General features: G+C 34.6%; 1 protein-coding gene across 2 annotated transcripts in view; it reads left to right on the top strand.

Annotated features, from left to right (window-relative positions):
• The window catches only part of MIGA1 (mitoguardin 1), a 40,919-nt gene extending 28,351 nt beyond the window's left edge, over positions 1-12,568 (top strand). The window contains exons 9-16 of one of the 2 annotated variants that reach the window (XM_082765990.1): positions 5,748-5,866; positions 6,049-6,121; positions 6,467-6,553; positions 6,677-6,775; positions 7,135-7,269; positions 8,127-8,180; positions 8,799-8,915; positions 9,269-12,568. In XM_082765990.1, the coding sequence (XP_082622116.1) occupies positions 5,748-5,866; positions 6,049-6,121; positions 6,467-6,553; positions 6,677-6,775; positions 7,135-7,269; positions 8,127-8,180; positions 8,799-8,915; positions 9,269-9,487 (903 nt within the window). In that variant the 3' untranslated portion in view covers positions 9,488-12,568. Of the gene's footprint in view, positions 1-5,747; positions 5,867-6,048; positions 6,122-6,466; positions 6,554-6,643; positions 6,776-7,134; positions 7,270-8,126; positions 8,181-8,798; positions 8,916-9,268 lie in introns of both variants that reach the window. The other variant, XM_082765989.1, reaches the window with a different exon arrangement.
• The last annotated feature ends 1,035 nt before the right edge of the window (positions 12,569-13,603 follow it).

Here is a 13,603-nt window from a genome sequence, read left to right as displayed (position 1 = left end):
CAGTTATCAAACAAACATTGATTTCCTTGTGAAAATACTGCCTCAGTCCAAAGCTTAGAGGGAATCTTTAAGACTTCAGTAAAGCTTTAGCTGTGCTTTCTTTGCTCAACCCTATTCATCCCATTTCCCCCCCTCTCTACACTCCCAGTAATTTTTTAGGAAGGTTGTCTTTCACAGTTCAAATCTGTTGAAACAAAATAGTGCAGGAAGGAAAAGGCTTTAATAACTGGGAAAGAACAGTGGTTTCCGTATGTCTAAACTTATTTATAAATGGCACAAAACCCTTAAATTCTGAAATTGAATTTTATATTCAGAACATGCTCCAAAAGTGCTCTGTCACCGAAAGGTAGAGTTGCCTTTTTTCTGGCTTCCAAATAGATGTTTTATTCCTTCCCTGAAATATGGAATACCAAAGGGAATTATGTTAGCAAATAATAATGTGTATTCCTGTAGCATTTATAAGTGAGGTTTTTTCCTGTTTCATTACAAAAAGTAAAGACGTACCTTTCTGTGTTTAACTGCTTTCAGAAATACGACCATAATTTCTAATTTGACTTTTCTCAGGAGTCATTGTGCTCATCCTGGTCACTTTCCCCCATGTTCATGTAATCCATCCAATTTGATGTGGACTAGTTTTACCTCAAAAAATGTAACATAGCAGTGCTGCAGTCTGCCATGCCCTGGATAGCAAGTTGTGAGGAGCAACCCATTCTAACAAAACAACTTCATTGAGGTGTGGAAGTACCTTAAATTATAGTCTTAAAATACATGGAGAAAGGGAGGAAAGAACTCATCTCCAAAGTCATTCCCACCACTAATGCCAATATTATTTCTTTGAAGAACCTGTACCTGAAGTGCCGCAAACCATTGTCTGCTGGTTTGAGCAAGCTGAAACGATTTCATGGTATTTGGTGAAACACAATATCCAGGATTAAAACTTGCCTCTTACTGTCATCACCAGAACCTTTGCAGCTCCCAGTAAATGTTGGTGATGTCACAGGCAGCAAGAAAGCTCTGTCCCACTTTGAGAAATTCTTCCTGTTCTGTGTACTTTCTAACAAATTCCTTAAGCATCATACTTCACCTGTGCTTTTCTGTTGTTGTTGTTATTCTGTTTTTATCCATTATTTGTCTTCTGCATCCTGATATATGTAGTCCTAGTTAAAAAGGTTTGGGGGGAGGAGGGGCAGTTTGACATAAAATCTGTGCTACGGCACTTTTCCATGTGGCAATGAAGAATGTTCAACACAAACCAGATTCCTTTGATTCCCTCAAAGGACAACTATGATTGTCTGCTGTATAGGTATGAATAGGAAATTTAGACCAACAACTTATTAAATGGTGCTCTAAAAGCTTTAAAAAGTAACAAAAAAGATGGGGTTGATCCTTGTCCTCAAATTGAAGCCTTAGGTATGTCACTACTTACATACTATATTTAATAGTTTTAGCTCTAGAACAAGGAGGAGTTTCATTCAATAGCCAATATGTTCTTGTACACTGACCGCCTTTACCACACTGTTTTTAATTCTTAGAAAATATATGTAACATTTGTAACAAATCCTATATATTAACACTGAACTCATTATTGTGCCATAATACCTCCATGTATGTTGAAGCATATGTACCCAACACAGCATACAGCCTAGAATTATTGTGCCTAGCAAGGAATAACACTACCATTGATTCATGCAACACAGTGAATTAATTATTAAAGTTGCGGTTCACAGCAAACTAGTATTGTAAGACAAAAAACATTCCATGTAGCACCGTGCCCTAGCCTACTAGATCGGCCCTAGCATACAGTATAAACAAAGACAATAATTCAGATAAAATCATGTTCTGAATACATTCATCATAATTTCCAACTGAAATTATGAACTGATGCATTCTTCCTGGTGTCTGAAAGAAAGCAGGAGAGAAATTCATATATCATCATGATTGCCTTGTATACTTAGCTGTATATGTTACAAGGACACTTAATGCATTTTCTTTGAGAAAAAAAACATATTCAGTACCATCTCAAATGTTTTAGTTAGTAACCACCATCACATCCTCCAACTCTGAAAACATGTTTCACACTTACCCTGCAGCTACTTATCTCAAAAAAAAAAAAAAATATATATATATATATATATATATATATTATATTTAAAGATGCAAATATCAAGAGAAAGAATTCATTGATCTTTTCAGTACAGGATAAGCATACTTTCTCAGAATGTAACGAAAGCTGACTGTACCAGTAAATTTACCATTTTATTTCAGGGAGTAAACAAGAATTCCTTAAAGGTCTAGCATTGCATGTTTTTGTTAGATTCATGTGGGTGGTTAGTTTGGTAGTCGACAAGATCTTCAAGCACAGCTGAGAATTTTTCTATTTATTAAGAAACAACTCATGGATGGCAAATAAAAGTACTGAGTCTGTTCATTAGACCAGAGCAGTTAAGAAATACCAAGTTTAAAAACTATTGCAAGCTCCAGAGGTTTGATATTTTTCAATTGTTTAAGCATCTTGTTACTAGCAAATGTGTCTGTAAAGCTCAACTATCCATAGAAAATTAATTAGCATCTGAACACAAACAACCTACGTTGTAATCTTTGGCAGCTGTTGTGCAGCACAGTGTGCAGAGACACAAGCTATCACTACAGGCTTAGGAGTTCTGAAGATGTACATGTTTTTTCAACGTAATGAAGGTATCCACAGCAGGTCATCAAAAATGTCTTGGGCAGTGGTTGCTGCTGCCTGCTAATTCTTGGTTGCAAGCAACTACTATTTCTTTCTTGAGCCTTGAACTGAGAGAAATAAAGTGCTACAAGACCAGGCTGCTGCTTTAGAGTGATTAATCTTCTCATTCCTTCTTTGACTTCATTCTCATATTCTTCTTCATGTAATGCCATGTGGCATTGAGGAGGTAGCAGACATTTGGACATCAGCTCCATCATCGCAAGCCTCCGTGTTACTCTCAGCTACCAGTGCTTTTGGTGCATTGGGCACTTTCTCCATCCTTAGTGGTATGTTACGAGTTTCAGAATGGCACTGGCTGCTCAAAGGAGCCTTCTCTGCAGAAGGGCAAGAAAGGAATCAAGGAACTTGCATGAGTCCAACTTACTTGTAATGGCAAGATGTGAGGAGCCGTGGCTGTCTGCTAACTTCTGACAAATAGTGAACTGATTGAAATAGTTACTCAGTACACAGAGGTGCATAGTGGGTTAAAAAGCAGGCATCTGATTGCAGCCTGTGTGCCAATTCATATAAAATAGTTAGAGTGAACTATCTAATTTTAAACTAATCCATCTCACCACCTTTTTTTCTCAAAGGTGACAAGTTCTTCTCTACAAGAAAAAGATTAATAATCCTTTTGATGCCAGGTTGAGAAGTTATTAATCTAGAAAATGGTGTATGCTCTGCATGTTGTTAAATATTCAGTATGACTTTCCCATTCTTCTAATATCTGGTCTCTGCTATGTTAGAAATGTGGATATATGCTGAGAGCATCTTCAAATAATTTTAGTTTGAATATGGATGTTTATATAAGCAAGCCTTTTTATTATTATATACTTCATATGTTTTTTATTTATACCTATATATATATTTATATATATATTGAAATGCTCAAAAACATCAAAAGAAAATCTGTGATGATTGCAAAAGCATTATGAAGTATCTTCAGAAATCAGCTGGAAATCACCTTTTCTAGTTAAAGTTAGAGGTGTTTTTTAGTTAGTTGTTGGTTGTTTTTTTTTTTTTTTTGGCTGGTTTTGTTCATTTTTCACTCCTCTTTTTATATCACTGACTCAAAGACGTCAGTGAGAGAGGAATTTGTACCCCTTGTCCAAATGTTCCTGGTTGGGCCTAATTTCAATCTGTAGTCAAAAGTGTCTCAGCAGAAGAATCTTTATACCCTTCTAGCTTGCTTGGTACCCAGTTGATGTAACTGCTCATATAATTTGAGCTCAGTAATACACCTTACAGCAGTAACACAGCTATTTTATTTCATCAGCTTGCATGAGAGGAAGTTAAAGCTATGGATAACCAAGGGCCTCATTGAACTCCTAGGTATGAGGTTCTGTGTTAATCTGTAACCACAAAGGCTGTGATCAGGCATCTTCCTAGCCTGAAGACATTCTCATCTCAGGCTTGCTGGCAACAGGTGGAGGTTACGTACATCTAACTCTGGTGATCTCAGGAGTCCTAATTCAGTCCAAGTTAGTCAGTTTGCCTAAGCATCTGAAGAAGCTTATTTACCTGAAGTTCTCTGGGGAAAACTAACGTAATCCCTTTTACCACAGAAACAATAACCTCCAAGAGAGGGGCAGCTGTTTACAAAGTGCATATGTGTTCACAAACTATTTATTCTCATGCTTTGCATATGAAATAAAATAAATTGCATGTTTTATGGCTTCAGTTATAGCTGGATCAGGTAAGAAGTAAGTATGCTTATTTGTCTTCTGTTTTGGTCTTTATTTTGGAAAATGTCTGTATTGCTCCATAGTTAAAGTTTCTTTAACATAACGTAGAAAAACAAATTCTGGAGTAAAGATTTTTCACTTTTTCATGTTTATATACCCATTCTAATTATTGCGCTATATATACATGCATATAATATTTGTATTTGTGTGTGCTTGTGTGTGTGTATATATATATATATGAAAGAAATTAATATATATCAGAAATCAATATATTCTTGTTCCTTACAGTTGGTCAATTTACTCCTTCCTACATAGGAACATACATTTTAAAATGAAAGTTACATGGCTTTCTTTGTTAAATAAGAACATAAATTTTCAGACTGGCTTTTTGAATTAGTAAATCTAAAACAAGTTGCTGCTAGCATTAATATTGTTAAATCTGAATAAAATCTCTGGTCTCAGTAGCTGTAAATCATGAACTGTAATTCAGCTTATCCTCCTGTGTTCTTCCAAGCAAGACAACTAACAAATAAATGAATCCTTTTTATAGAAATACTTTCAATCTAGCTAAGTTTGAGAAGCATATGCCTTTTTTGTTGTTTTTTGGTTTTTGGATTGTCGATAATATGACGGAATGTTTGTAGTGGAAATTGTAGCTAGCCAATGTTTTCTTTACAACAGGATTTCTCTGTATTATTTGCATCCTTTAACTTCTTAATCTGTTTATTGTTTGATTGTTTGTTTGTTTGTTTTTCTGCTCTAAAAATGTCTATGAATTCATGTTAATTTATATGATAACCACAGAATTAAAACTGCCAATAATGACAATCTTTTGGGGATCCTGTAGTACAATGCTGGCAGCTTGTGCTTCATGCACTATGCTTTGTAACTAGCAGACAGATTTACCAGCAAAACAAAACAAGGGTGGGAGGATGTTACTATTTCCAGCTTCCTGAAGATTTGCATGCTGCAGTCATTCTGCACTTTTGGTGTCTTGACAGTTTGTTTTTTTTTTTTGTTGTTTTTTTTTTTTGAACTGCATCAAGACTCATTAGATTTAAGTAGTCAAATTAAAACGAAAACTGATAAAATTTCATTAAATAACTTTCGAAAGTTGAAACCTGAAACTGTAGATTTTAGCTTTTGAAAGGTACAAATTAACAGCCATTTTAAATAGCATGGTGTCTCGCTTCTGTTTAGTCGTTAAGTGTTACCGCCTTTTTTTAAGCAGATGCAGAAAAGGATAAGTGTTCTTATAAGATCAGGAAAACTTTGACTTATTTTTTTTATATCTTTATTTCAGCAAGCTCTTTAATAAATGTTAATTTCTTTTTCAGCTCACAGAGCATAGAGAAATTCGTAATACGTATGGTCTAGATTCCCTTTGCCATTGTCCATTGTATGAAGAAGCTATGCACTTAGCAGAAGAAGGCAAAATTTATTCAAGAGTGTTAAGGTATTAATTTGTCTATTTAATTTCCAAGAAAAGCAAAAGTTAAAGTCAAATATTCTCTATAGAACTCATTTTTAAAAGGTTTCTCATACTAGGTATTTTTTCAAAGTAGGAACTAGGTTTGGCTAAATTTTCTTGTATTTCTTTTTTTTGATGGCCTTTGAAAACTTTTCTGTTTTATACAGGACTGAAATGTTTGAATGTCTAGGAGACAGTGACTTTCTTGCTAAGCTTCATTGCATTCGACAAGCTTTTCAGGTAAATAGAAAGCAGAATGATCTGTGTGCGTTCTTAGCCTAAAAACATGTGGCATTGAAATGCCACTATTAACACAGTACTTGTGCGAGTGTTTTCATAATACATCATGTAATTAAATATATTCTTGTTATGTTTACATTACTATAATTCTAAAATATGATATGTTTGCAAAGGAGTTCCAGTCTTGTGACTAGCAAAATTTGGAATCTTTGGACCATAGATTATTGGCCTACTATGCTCATGGTTGTAATGAAGAAGTACTTACTAAATTTGATTGAAGTAATTAAAAGACACTTACTATTATTTGTGAATTAATATGACTATTTTTTCTGAAACCTTTCCTAGATAATTCTTTCAGAAACAGCAAACAGAATATTTCTTGCTGAAAGTGGAAGAAAAATTTTGTCTGCTTTAATTGTGAGAGCACGAAAGGTAAAAGCCCTTTTTAAATAATGTTTCACTGCTAATGTAACTTCTACCATAATTCACTTTTCAGTGTAAATAAACCATCTCTCTTGTTAGGTTTGCTTGACACTCCTTGCTTTTACTTCTCAGAATCCAAAGAAATTTGAAGATGTCTTTGATGAAATGATTTATTTTTTGGAACAAACAGATCACTGGGATAATACTGAAATGGAACTTGCTGCTAGAGGAGTGAGTGTGAATTTTTTGAAGTGTTTTTACCCCCTTAATTATGCCAACTGTAGCAGCCAAAAATAGTTTTTTGCTTGTCAGAATTGTGGGAAAGTCATCTCTTTTATGCTTAACATTCCTGAAATAAAGAAATGACATCTACCAATATAGTTTAATGCCAGAAAACATTTGATTTATGTATTTTTTAACTTCTGTGCTGACAGGAGAATGATACTTTAATGAATGTCTTCAATGTCCATTCAAAAATCAACAACAATGATAAATTTGCATGTTAATATAGAGCTAGCATATGGTGCATGTTGAATTCCACCGCCAAAAGAAAAACTAAGTTACTTAGATCATGTTCTGATTTAATACAGGTGAAGAACTTGAATTTTTATGATGTTGTTCTGGACTTCATATTGATGGATTCATTTGAAGATTTAGAAAATCCACCAATATCTATACAGAATGTAGTAAACAACCGTTGGCTAAATTCCTCTTTTAAAGAAACAGTACGTATTTGTTTAATTTTCATAATCATGATTCTGTAGTACGTTACAATAAGTAGATGGTAAGACAAATATAGCAATGGTGTGAGCATTCTGATATAAAATTTCTTTATATGCTGAAACTGTTCTTCTGGTGATCAGTGTTTTATATTGTAGAGCGCAATGTAAAAATGAGAATAAATACAATACCTGCAGAATAAAGACTATGTATTTCATCTTGATAATAGCATTAATTTTAAAGGAAATAAACTACTCCCTCCTTTAGTGTAAGGTCTAATTCAGTTTCCAGTACAACTGAATGCACACCTGAAATATTCCTCAACAAAAATAAACATATTATCAGAGGGTTTTGTAATCATAATTTAAAAGCTGACACTACGAAAAATACATAGGATGATCTTTTCTTGTTGTTGTTGTTAGTAGTATATTATCTTGCAGTACTGGTGGAGAAACAGATGAGGATAGAATTTCCTTACAAGCTATGAGGGGGGAGAAGCCTAATTCTGATATGGGTATATTGTTTTGCACAGGTCCATATTTGGACAAAACTACTTAGCTGAATCTGAAGCTATTGCAAGAATGTTTTTGCTAAAATGAAAAAGGACATTTCAATGTGTTCACATGCTATTTAATATCTAAAATAGTTCCTGGTGTCTGAACACACTCTCTGGTATATAATAAGTTAGTCCTCAGTTAAACTAAGTAGATATTGCTAACTGTTGAATTGTAAAAAGGAATCAAGTGTGCCAAATCACTTTTGAATTAAACTAAGGAAAGCATCACAAAAAGACTTAAGAAGTAAAAATTTCTTACACAATTAGTTATTTTTATTCATGGTTTCATGCTGTTTTTACATTTAGGCTGTGGCTTCAAGCTGTTGGTCAGTACTGAAGCAAAAAAGACAGCAAATGAAGGTAAGTTGCTTTGCAGAGTTACTGATTAACTCCAAAGAGTATGAAGTTCTGCCTCGTAGCTTTGGAAAAATTGATTACAGATCAACCCTTAATCCTTAATCAATGTAGATATGTTAGTTTAGAGAAGAGTCTGCCTCTTAGAGAAGTTTAACTCATAGGGCCCTAATACTATTTTTTCCGAAAAAAAAAATCTTAGCTGAAAGACTCCCAAAGTAGAATAGGTCCAAAGCTCAATGGTGACATTGTCTGACTTCTGGGTCCACGCATGTACTTTGAATTTTCGTAGGCCAAGGTCATTAATCTTGTATCTTGCCTGCTTATGCTAGGATTCTCTATCCCATGTCCCTGACCATCTCCACAGCTAAATAAAATTCTTCCTGTCCCTTCACTTACCTGGAGTAGCATCTTCCTCAACAACTGCAGGAGCTCTGTTGCAGCTTCCCTCTTACCTGATCCCTCATGCAGGAAGGCAGAGTAGATTGGTCATGTTACAGTTCAGGTTACTACAACCCTAAAGTGGTAGGTGTTTTTAAGCTTTTCTGAAGACCTAATTTTATGTAATAGAATTTTATACTATGTTTACTGTGTAACTTTTGTCTCTAATTTTTACATCACTAGGTACCTGATGGATTTTTTGCACATTTCTATGCTATATGTGAACATATCAGCCCTGTTTTGGCATGGGGTTTTTTAGGCCCCAGGAACTCCCTTTATGACCTATGCTGCTTCTTCAAGGTTTGCAATGTTTTCTTAACTACCACTTGGCTTAATTTAAAAAAGAATTAAAATCTTCCAGATTAAAAGAAATGAGGATCTTCTAGGCACACATTTGCATTTTCATTAAGACTAACAGTAAAAATATTTGTATATATATAATAAGGAAAATATTTATTTTCATATTGAGTAGGCTTTTAGGCTTAAAACTGTTCTGCAAAATATGTTTTAGTGCACTTATATCTAAGCACCACAAGAATACATAAATGGATGGTTTTATGAAATGTCTAAAAGAAATAGGTAGCATTGCATACTTTTTTCTTCTTGTAAGTAAGTACAAGTTTTTTTTTTTTTTTCTTTTTTTCCCTTACTAGGATCAAGTGCTTTTCTTCCTCAAAGACATTTTTGATTTTGAGAAGGTGCGATACTCAACTATGGAGAGTTTGGCAGAAGACCTTATGCAATTATTAATCCGACGCACTGAACTTTTAATGGCCTATCTTGGAGCAGATTCACTAAGACATGTCAGTGCTTGTGTAAGTGGTCATGGGCATGTCGTGACCAGTGGGCTCGTAGAAGCAAAAGTACAGTAAGCTTAAAATACGTGACAAATGAGATGGAGTGCACTTTGACATAATCCTTCCCACCTTTCTTTCTAACCCCAAAGCTGTCATTGCTGTTACTGAGCAAACATCTGAAAAAGTACCATGTTGCTAAGTAAGGAAAAGGACTCAGGGAGGTTAAGCATACATCTGTGAAAAGAACTGGTGAGCATATTATTGTATATACCTAAATTAAATTTGCAGCTCAGCCGTCACTGTATTTATATTTAATGTATCCCAAAGCTTTTTTCTGTAATATTTGGGTAAAATTTATTTATGAAATGCTGTACTGTTGCCACAGATAATTTGTAAGTGAAGCTGATGGAGTAGTTTCCTTTAAAGGCTTATAGTGCAAAATGTTCACTACAGAGTCTCAAAGTCATTATGTGTCTAGATCTAGAAGGTGTTTCAACAGGGGTATATGCAGTCTCTGATTCACGTGACACGTGCAATAAAGTAATCACACTCACAAAATTGAACTTGTTGCCACTGCCCTGAAATTACATTTGTGTGGGTGTAAGCAGTCATTTTGTACTACAGTATAATAAAGAGTGGTGCAGGAAATGCAGGCACCATTTGGGCAGTAATGACTTCCAGAATGCATTTTTTACTTTATTTTGTTTTAAAATGTGTAATAATCACAAAAGTGTTTGTTTGAGAGCACTTATTTATATCCAAAAAGCTATGCTAGTTTCACCAATTAATTTAAAACTTTTCCTTTTTCTAAAACTGTGAAGACTTTGTATGGTGGTGATGAGGATAATTCTTAGTTCATATGTAGCATTTCAAAATATATTTTTAAATCAGGATGTATGATGAGATTTGTTAATCATTAAACAGAATCAAAGGCAGTGTTTTTATAAGTAAAAGCATTTCAGTCTTTTTCCCATGTGTGTAGGAGGTCAGTTGTCTACTTAAAGAAAGTTTTGGCAAGTGTGGCCATCTATGTGCACGTGTGAAACTGGTGGCTTGGGAAATGGAACCCTTAACTTTCGGTAGAAGCATAGCAATGTGGCATGAGGGAACTTGCAGCAACATCTTTACTGTGCTAAAGATAATAAACAGTAATGATCTCTAATCTTGAATTCCTGTGAACCGAAACGATGTTTCATAGTCAGCTTAGCCTTTTAAACTATGTTTCTGTATGCTTTGCCATTCACAAAGCCAGCCCAGGAGAATCTAGCCTATGTTAAATAATACAGACTAATTCTAAATATTCAGATACTTTAGGAACTTGTTATAATCTGGCATATTGAAATGAACTTTGATTAGAAACATTTCAACTTTGTTGAAAGCACAACCCAAACTGATGATACTTGAAGAGGAGGGCTTGTGTTAATTCCATAGGTTTTACTGAGGCCAACATTTTGCTCCTTGGTTGTACTCATTACATAAATGTAAAAACTATGGAAATGTCATATGACTTGTATGAAATGCCAACTGGTTATAGTTTATAAAAAAAAAAAAAGTATACTTCTCTGTGTAATAAAACAAATTCCAAATGCTGCTGCTTCTGCTCTATTTCAACCATTCAAGTTGCTAAACTTGGCTTTATGCTATACTTTTTTCTCAATGGAGTATGTCTTCAATACTAGAATGTGAAGGTTTTTTCATCCCTCTCATTTAGCTTAAACACACTTATCTCCCCTCATCTAAAAAATATCTGCATTTTAGCAGCTTTCTGCAAGTCTCTGAATTAAATTATATTATGAATAATATATATATATTATATTAAGGTGTCAAATTGGGTTCAGAATGAATAGGAATAGCTGGAAGTAGAAGTATCAGGATAAATAGCATATTCCATGGCAAATATACTACCTGGGGATGTAATGTGTCACAGGAAACTGTTTGCTGAGGTTTGGTCTAATAAAATGACATTAAGAAAATGATACCTTAACATTCATCGCAGAAAAGCAGAAACACACATTCTTGAAGAGGTAAATGTCTATTTAAGTGAGTGATTTTCATATTTATAAAAAGTTCTTGAACAAAGTACAACCCAAACATTATTCAACAGTGTTGATGCGAGATTGTTTCCAAATAACTTAATAGCTTGGTCTTCTGTCAAAAATGAAAGCTGCCATTTTTTTTTCTTTTAACAAAAGAATGAAAAGGGCCTGATGAGGCACTAAAATGCTTAGAAAATAGATAAGTACCTGATATTATCTGTTTAAACAAATGGAAGTGTTCCTGACTTGAAGGGATACAAGACATCACAGAGCTCTCAGCAGACCATAGAAACAGGTCAGAAATCTGACTGATTTTTTTCCATCCAAAATAAGAATTACAGTATCTGGGTGCAGAGAGATATCAACAACAAATATTTCATTCAGACATTGGCTTTTATTTATGTGAACTTCCAAAAAAAAAAAAAAAAAAAGAAAGGAAGGAAGAAAAAACAGGGAGAGAAGGGGGAAAAGAGAGAAGAAGAGAAATATGTGCAGGTATCTGAGTCCTTTCAGGCTTTTTCCCCCAAAGTACTTGCATATTCTGTCCTTCCTAACTCCAAAGATGGTTATAAATTTCAGTGGGAGATAGCTGTCTCCTTGCTGAGGTTTATACGCCTTAGCCTGAAGACATATAAAGAATATCTGTTGATAACCTGCCACCTAGCTCAAGAGTTTCAAGTCTACCATCTTTGAAGAACAAATACCAGAGCTGCACCAAGGCAATGATAATATTTGTGCAGTTCTACTTTAGTGAGTTCATAATCACAATGAGAATTTGGTTTATAATCTCTAACTTTTTTGATAGTTCTGAATGCCACTTTCCACTAATAAGATCAAGCTAAATTTAAAAGCCATCTTCCTCTTCTATAACTTTACTCCTAAGATCAGAAATGTTGAATGTGTAAAGATTATACATGAATCAAATATTTATATTATTTGTAATTTAGTTGTAATATTCTCACTCTTTATGTGTTCTTAATGGTTATTATACTCCACTTTTGTACTCTTTGGTTTCTGTCAAACTAAACGTGTCAAATCATGTGCTGGGGTAAGGATATCTGTGAACTTTCTATTGCCTAAATGAACTGCAGTTGTGTGTATTAAATAAAATGATGCAGTGAAATTACTTGTTTGTATAACTAAAACTTGAGTTTGCATAACTCTTGACATCTAATGTGAAAAATTTGATATGGAAGCAGTTTTGATACCAGTTAGTCATCTCAAAATTGGAATTTGCTTCTTAAAATCCAACAGCAAGAACAAAAAAACTATTACATAAATTATATATGAGAAAAAGAAATGGAATGGGAACAGCTGTCCACTTTTAACCAATTTTGTGGACCTGTTTCATCCTGCTTCTGTTAAATAGTCCACAGCACTGATAAATTTTCAACACCAAAAGCCAGATAGTGATGTTTCTAATCTTGGAAGTCAAAAAAAAAAAAAAAAAAAAAAAAAAAACTCAGCCAGAGACCTTAATAAATGAAGAAAACCCTGACCTAAGAATGATTGTTCTGGCTTGCAGGCATGATGTAGCTTTAAGTGGCAGGACACAAGGAGCAACTGGTCAGCTGGCAAGACCCTTGCCTATCACACTAATCAGAATGGTTTAATTGCATTCTATTTATGGCAAGGGGTTGTCTCTTTTCTTGGTTTTAGGAGCTGAATTTTTTCAGGTTTATTTCCACACAATACCACTACAATGAGCTCCAGTTGTGAGATAAAACTTCCCGTGGGGGGTAATGAAACGCAGAACATAACGAAGGTGTCTAATCCTTACTGCTGCAGAATAGCAATCCGTGTAGGCTTTGATAGGACCAAATTTGCTCTTCAGTTAAACGTGTTCACCTGCTGAGAGCTGTTACTGGCTGAGAGCTGAATGCCCTGTGCGAACAGAAAGCCTGTGGCTTGCTTTCAGAACTGCGAGTGCAGTTGCTCTGAGCCTGGCACTGAGGGAAAGTTCTTGTGCTGTCCTTTGAAAATCAGATGTGTTTTGTGTTTTAACGTTGATATCTGTTGTTCAGATTTGCAAAGGGTAAGGTCATGTGGTTATTGTCCTGATATTTATAAGTCCAGCTGGCAGTTAGGCTCCGGTTTGGCAGACAAAATACAAGTGAGATAGGAAAAAGAAAGTTCTGCGCTGAAGACCTTGCAA

Source organism: Aythya marila, assembly GCF_965140915.1.
Source record: "Aythya marila genome assembly, chromosome: 8".
NCBI lineage: Eukaryota > Metazoa > Chordata > Aves > Anseriformes > Anatidae > Aythya > Aythya marila.
This window is presented reverse-complemented; position numbering and strand designations above follow the sequence as displayed.